The sequence below is a fragment of the Pygoscelis adeliae genome, unplaced genomic scaffold (genome assembly GCF_000699105.1).
Source record: "Pygoscelis adeliae isolate BGI_AS28 unplaced genomic scaffold, ASM69910v1 Scaffold436, whole genome shotgun sequence".
NCBI lineage: Eukaryota > Metazoa > Chordata > Aves > Sphenisciformes > Spheniscidae > Pygoscelis > Pygoscelis adeliae.
In genome coordinates this window covers 1,213,998-1,221,506 of record NW_008825051.1, presented here as the reverse complement: position 1 = coordinate 1,221,506, position 7,509 = coordinate 1,213,998, and the positions used below count along the sequence as shown (strand labels likewise).

The window sequence follows — 7,509 nt, the reverse complement described above, 5'->3', positions numbered from 1 at the left end:
CAGCTGGTTGTCGTGCAGGTCTAGAACCTGGAAGAGTAGATGATTTCACCAAACAAGGTTGGGAAAAAAAGTCACGTGCAACAATGAAAGGTCATGAATTATCTAGCAATGAAAATTACTTCCCTTTCAACGGGGTTTCGAAAAGTGGCTTAAGTTTTCAAGGAGACATAGGCACTTAACTCTTGCAGGTCTTTTGAAAACCCCAGCCTCTATACACCGATAAACAAACAGAAGACTAAGGAGAACGGTGACACCAAAGGAGCTCTTCCACCAAACTGCACGAGCCAACCGGATAAATCGTCTCCATGGAGCCAGCCTGGCAGAAAAAGACAACGTTTTCTGCAGGATCAGTGAGCTGAACTGCTCCATGGAAGCTGAACTGCTCCAACACCAGTGCTGGCACAGGGAGAGGGCAGGACTATGCCTAGGAGACCTCCCTCTATGGGGAGAAGTGAGCTGCTGGAGTGACTCTGCCTCTCGCGGAACCAGAACACGAGGGTGGTGGAGCTGAAAGCCCTCAGCATTTATATGACAGGTACGGTGATACAACCCCATCACACATGGTCACCCATCACCAGTTTCGTTCACATTCAAATGACCCACCGGAGTAGGAGAGAGATGATCCACCCCACAACACACTCAGCCTTTCTGCTGAGACTGACCACCACCGTGAGAGGCTGTTGAGGGGAAAGGTGTGGGATTGTGAAGAGGATAAATGAGTCCTGGGACTGATTATGATTTTATACAAGCCACTCAGTGACCGCTACCTGTCTACCTGGGAGGTAAACCTAGGAAAGGCAGGTTTCACATCTCGTTACTGATTCTTGGCGATGACAGTCAGACAGAAGGGATTTATTTGGGCTCGTGTGTTTTAATGCAGCTAGAATGGAAAGAAAATAGGCTGCAGATTAACTGTTAAGAATCACAATTACCTTCACAGTTATGAGACTCAGAAGGCTGCAGGACTTTGGAACTAAAGATGTCAGATTATTCGTATGAATAATCAGCACCTGAGGAGGAAAAATCCCATTGAAACATGAACACAAGAGATACTGCTGTCTAGAACAAGCACATTTGTTGAGACTTAATTGTATAAGAGCTCAATATCTTATTCAGTATCATATAAAATATTAAAATAGTAAATGGATTTTCACAGAAGGTCGAACATTTAACATGACATCTAAACAACACGGGAAGGGCTACAGATGTCGTCTATCTGGACCTCTGTAAGGCCTTTGACACGGTCCCCCACAACATCCTTCTCTCTAAACTGGAGAGGTATGGATTTGATGGGTGGACTGTCCGGTGGGTGAGGAATTGGTTAGATGGTCGCATCCAGAGGGTAGTGGTCAACGGCTCAATGTCCAGATGGAGGTTGGTGACGAGTGGCGTCCTGCAGGGGTCCGTATTGGGACCGGTACTGTTTAATATCTTCATCAATGACAGAGACAGTGGGATCGAGTGCACCCTCAGCAAGTTTGCAGATGACACCAAGCTGAGTTGTGCGGTCGACACGCCGGAGGGACGGGATGCCATCCAGAGGGACCTGGACAAGCTCCAGAAGTGGGCCTGTGTGAACCTCATGAGGTTCAACAAGGCCAAGTGCAGGGTCCTGCACCTGGGTCGGGGCAACCCCCAGTATCAACACAGGCTGGGGGGTGAAGGGATTGAGAGCAGCCCTGCCGAGAAGGACTTGGGGGGTACTGGTGGATGAAAAGCTGGACATGAGCCAGCAATGTGCGCTCGCAGCCCACAAGGCCAATCGTGTCCTGGGCTGCATCCAAAGCAGCGTGGCCAGCAGGGCGAGGGAGGGGATTCTGCCCCTCTGCTCTGCTCTGCTGAGACCCCACCTGGAGCACTGCCTCCAGCTCTGGAGCCCGCAGCACAGGAAAGACACGGACCTGTTGGAGCGGGTCCAGAGGAGGGTCACAAAAATGCTCAGGGGGATGGAACAGCTCTCCTGTGAAGAAAGGCTGAGAGAGTTGGGGTTGTTCAGCCTAGAGAAGAGAAGGCTTCGGGGAGACCTTCTTGCAGCCTGTCAGTACTTAAAGGGGGCTTATAAAAAAGATGGCGGCAAACTTTTTAGCAGGGCCTGTTGCAACAGGACAAGGGGGAACGGCTTTAAACTAAAGGGGGGTAGATTCAGACTAGATATGAGGAAGAAATTTTTTAGGCTGAGGGTGGTGAAGCACTGGCACAGGTTGCCCAGAGAGGTGGTGGATGCCCCATCCCTGGAAACATTCCCAGTCAGGTGGGACGATGCTCTGAGCAACCTGATCTACTTGAAGATGTCCCTGCCCATGGCAGGGGGGGTGGACTAGGTGACCTTTAGAGGTCCCTTCCAACCCAAAGTATTCTATGATTCTGTGAACAAGAGCCTAGTTTCTTATATGAGAAATATCATTATATAGGCTAAGATAGAAACAATCATCTCGTCTTTCATGACAGAGGTTAGCTCTAAAGCACACAGACACGATTAGTCCTACACAAATTGCTCTCTATGTAGTATCATACAAGTGGCCAAATTCATTACAAGCAAACTTCTTCTGAAGGAACACATAAACAACCACATACAGTCACTTCAAACACAACAATAATACTCAAGCATAATAACAGAATTATCTAATAATTTCTGATTGCAACATTACCTTTTTTTGCAAGACTTTACAAGTTGCAAAGGCCCCATAAGGAACCTAAAAACAATTAAAAAATAGTTGTGTCAGACTTCTCAAGATACTATCTTTGTAAGCACTTCTACAGTATCCACCTGTAAAGTGTGAATAATCAACTTTAATGAAAACGCAAATGATGCTTAAAATTACTGGCCCCTGGTTTGGCCCAGGATGCCAGTACTCCGCTTCCATTTACACAGCTTGCAACGGCTCTCCACAATATGAGAGTGTCACGCATAGCACAGAACAGACTGAGGTTTAGGCAGAAGTTCAAGTCTCACATGATTTAATATTCAATGTGCAGATGACTCAAGAGTTCAGGCATATTTTCAGTTAGTCATCACACAAATGAATTCTGTGGTTTTGCAACCTCGGCAAACACACTGCAGTGGGCTAAGTGAGAAAGGTGAGCAACAGGCAGGACTCAGTGTCCTCGTATCTGCTAGGCTCTGCACGGGAGGGGCAGTCAGAAAAGGGATATTCCAGCAAATCCAGCCCATGCCAGCCAAGGCTCAGAGCACTGTGACCTACTCTGCAGCATGGAACCAGCATCAGCCAAACTGTTGTCCAGAGTTAATTTTAAGACCAAACTGATGGCTCACTTTATTTATTGAAACAACAAAGGCTAAAAAGAAACAGCAAGACAGAGTTCTATGGTACCGATGCAAAACGAGCAGCTGGGCATCCAAGACCAGCTGCGGCTATGAATGGAGCTGGCTCAGTGTGCATCCTCTGTCTGCCACCCTTTCACCCAGACTGGCTCGCAGACTGTCCCACACAGCTCGCAAACCTACACACAAGATGCTGTTGGCTTCCTATCTTGGAACAAAACATCCCAAAGTCTCAGCAAAGCCATTTCACACTGCACAGCAGACAGCTATTCTCTCCAGGATGGTCCCAAATCTCTCCCCAAAGAGCAGTGCAGTACCTATTAGCTTGCTTGGCAAAGGCATCCTGTGACAAAAGGTTACACAGGTACCAACAGTTTAGAAACACAAGACAATGAATAAAAACTGAAAGTGAAATGGAAATGGGCTTCTGCTTAACAGGATTGCCTGGCTGCCAGAATGAAAATCTGTGTCTGCTCTGAAAGCCTGGCAATCTGTCACTAACCGCTCACACTCCAGCAGACAGCTTGTTTCTAATTTAGTTGGCTGCCATAAAAGAAACCAAGCTGGAAGTGAGATTTCCATCCTTAACCAGCAGCCTGGAACCAGGGATTTTCACTTATACAGAAAAATAAGTGGGGGTGGCAGACTTTGTAGCTCTAAGATTAGAAACAGTCAGCCTTTGGCAAACAAATTCCCTCGTGACTAGCAAAATTAGGCCATGAGGTCCCAAACTAGGGTCCTACCCAAGGTACTGGTGGAGGGTATGAGCCCACCCTGCCCTTCCCATCTTGTCAAATGAAAAAGGAATCCTGGGACAGAAATGTTGTGGAAGCATCAGGTAGGACAGGCAACCCCCCACAAAAAAAAGGGGAAGAAGCCCCCACCTGAAAGCCAGAGTTCAGCAGACAGCAAGAAGCAGTCCAGTGACAAGGCCATTTCTGTCTCAAGGCTCACAGACATGATACTAAATCTGACAGTTGGTAACAAGAAGCAGACAGGGAACTCAGACCCGTGAGCTAATACTGGAAGTTGCAGAGAACATACCTCTGAGAGTTCACATTTGGATATGTCAAGAATGTCATCAGCACCAGCTTCTTTTGCCTGGAGAGAGAAGATAGGCATCCAGAGAATCAGACCATGCAGAAATAAATGGCCTCTTGCTGCATATTGACTAAACTACTCAGCTGGTCCTTCCCTAGAAAATGCAGTTACAGTTCTCTAGAACTGTAGCTGCAGCTACGTAATTCAGTGACAACGCTAAGAGCAAAGGGTGTGCTGCTACAACTGCAGCAAGCGAAAGGAACCAGGAAACCAAACTGCAGAAAAACCCTTTTGGTGCAATAAATTAATTTCCGCACAGAGCACCAAAGCACATCCTAATTCTGCAATTTTAACTGAAAGCACATGCAAAGGAAATGATGGGTTCCCAAGAGAGGCACTTCCTAGGAACAACAGTAGTGCCATCCTAGCGCGTAAAGAGCCTGCTGTGTCACTGGCATGTCTCACCCAGCCGACCAACCTTCTCCTGGCTGTACACAGGAACCAAAATAACCTGCTATTACATTTTGCTTCCATGGGACCTGCAGAGGCAACTGTGCTGTGTAAGAATAAGCAAGCTTCTGGACAAAAGTGGTTTTCCATGTTCAAATCCGCCACATCCAATGCAGCTGCTAACAGCAACGAAACTGGACAAGCCTCACTGTGAGCAGCATTGCATCTCTGGACTTATTTTCCTAAATAAAAGATACCGCATGAGGCAATAAAACCTGCTTGTGTTAGTGCTTCTGTTAAGTCTTCAGAACTGGATGTCTGACTCTAAACTAAGCATATGCAATACAGAACTAATCCTAGAACAGATTAAGCTATCCCTCCCCAGCCCCACAGGAGCTGGACAGAAACCCTACCAACTGAATAAATTCAGTAAAGCTGGTTTAATTATTGGTACATAATTAAATGGCCTTCCTTTCCAAAATACCTTACTGACATCCAACAAGCATAATTTTGTCATTTTTAAAATGCAGGTGCCTCTGGGGTAGAGCACAGTAGATCCCCTATGCCAGCGCTGGTCCACAGCTCCCACGGCAGAATAGGTGAAATAATTCAAAAGATGATTGCTTTGAGAAAGACAACTTTAAATCTGCGGCTGCTGTAAGGCAGGCAGTTCTGCTGACCTCGCTGGCGTGACAGCAACCTGCTGAGGATCAACCCCAGAGGATCCTGGCCAAATCCTAGTCCAGGAAAACAAACAGCAGCATCTTGCAAGTTAATCCTCTGAATGATAGGAAGAAACAAAATAACAGTGAGAAGCAAAGGAGGGGCACAAAGAACGCCAAGTATGATGGGAAAGGGGATGTCACAGGTTCCTTGGTAGGAAAAGCAAACTGGGAGATCTGTAAGAGTGCAGAGGATCCTGGCATGGAGGAGAAAGGAGGGGTGGTGTCCCAGGTGCAGGCTGGCAGGAGGTGGGGTGGGGTGGAGGACGTTACGTGGAACCACAGCAGCAGAGAGGGGTGGAAGTGGCACGAAGGGGACCTGTGGATGGGAGGGCAAAGGGAGACGGGGAAAGCAGGAATTCTCTGATGTACATTAGGAAGATGACCTGCTGTCTTGGTGAGATCAGTAACACGGTTACTGGTAACACAGAGGAGGCACCGATTCACCTGGCATCCAGGACTAGACACAGAGAACAGAAAAGACCTCGGCATTGCTTACCAGGCACATTTGGTATTCAAGGCGCTTTCGAGCGTCATCACTGGGTTTCTTCTTGCGGAAGAAGAGTGGCATCTTTAGTTTTGACTATAGCTCTGTCTCAGTGGCACAAATGATCAGCGTAAATAAAGGCAGAGCGCTCCTGGAGTATGCGTTTGCTGGGGAGCCTGGAGTACAGAACTATGCTCTAGTAAGTAGGGAAAAAAAAAGGAAAAAAGAAAAAAATCACTGTCTCGGCAATTGTCTTTGTTTAAGCCCTTCTCTGGCTTGATCAAACAGGCGGATTCCAGCACACCTCCACGGTGGAAGTGTTAACATGAGCCGCAAAAGCACTGCTGTGTCTCTGAGAGGGGTTGATTGTCTTGGTCACCCCTGTGCAAGATAAATTAAGTCAAGCTGGAACATGTACAGAGAAAGGCTATTGAGTGATCAGGAAAACGCAGGGTCCACTCTAGGACAGGAACTAAAAAGGCTGTAACTGTATCAAGAGATCAAGCACCAGGGACAAAACCCAAACTACTTAAACTCAAAGTTAATTCTGGCACAATAACAAGCAAATGTAAAATGCTCTAGAATAAAGCTAGGCTAGAAATGTGAAAAACTCCTAATCCTGAGAGCCACACAGCTGCCTTCCCTTTCCAGGCAGGTGAGAATAAACAAGACCCCGCAGTTCAAAATACAGACAACTGTTTGAAAGGGACTTGGTGACTACTGAGTACAGCAGAGCCTCCTCTGGCACATCACGCAGCCCGTCCCAGCTTCCCGGGACGTCACGGGGACCCCAGACAGACACCGGAATCAGGATGCCCAAGCTAAACTTTGCTTCTCAGCTTTAGGGGTTGTCTCAAGTTAACAAAACACTTGATTCATTTGCTTTCTAGGCAGAAGCAGAGTCTTCACCCATTTTAGTCACACAGTGAGACGAAAAGATTCTGCTTAAACACTCAATAGCTTAAAGTCAGACTTTTAATAAAATAAAGCCAAATCAATTTCCAATAGTCTTAATAACTGCCTGCAAAGCTAAAAGCACCTAGCTTCAAAAAAACTCTGACTACAAACCAGAGCCAATCGCTGCTGCCCCAGCCACGTGCCGGGCTGAGCTATTGCCCTCCCAGGCACGTGGGAGCTTCTCCCAGGCTGTGTGTCTCCAGGACAGATTGCTGTACTCCATCCTGGGCTTACAGGGCAGCCAGACCTTCCCCAAAACGGTTGTTCCAGGTCACTACAGGACTAAGAGCTGGAGAATGTTTTTCTGTTAATTCAACTGGACTGTATGCAAAGACACCAGCTGATTGAAGCGTAAAGGGAAGAGAATCATAGAATCATAGAATCATAGAATCATTAAGGTTGGAAGAGACCTCTAAGATGATCGAGTCCAACTGTCAACCCAACACCCCCATGCCCACTAAACCATGTCCCTCAGCGCCTCATCTACACGTCTTTTAAACACCTCCAGGGATGGGGACTCAACCACTTCCCTGGGCAGCCTGTTCCAATGTTTAACCACTCTTTCAGTC

The 7,509-nt window shown here is 47.1% G+C and overlaps 1 protein-coding gene across 1 annotated transcript in view; it reads right to left on the bottom strand.

The window, feature by feature from the left end:
* LRSAM1 (leucine rich repeat and sterile alpha motif containing 1) overlaps window positions 1–6,174 on the bottom strand; it is a 24,544-nt gene extending 18,370 nt beyond the window's left edge. Inside the window, 5 exon segments of the mRNA XM_009326367.1 lie at window positions 5–27; window positions 933–1,010; window positions 2,649–2,693; window positions 4,328–4,384; window positions 5,996–6,174. Of these exon segments, the coding sequence (XP_009324642.1) occupies window positions 5–27; window positions 933–1,010; window positions 2,649–2,693; window positions 4,328–4,384; window positions 5,996–6,067 (275 nt within the window). The 5' untranslated portion in view covers window positions 6,068–6,174.
* Window positions 6,175–7,509: the final 1,335 nt, after the last annotated feature.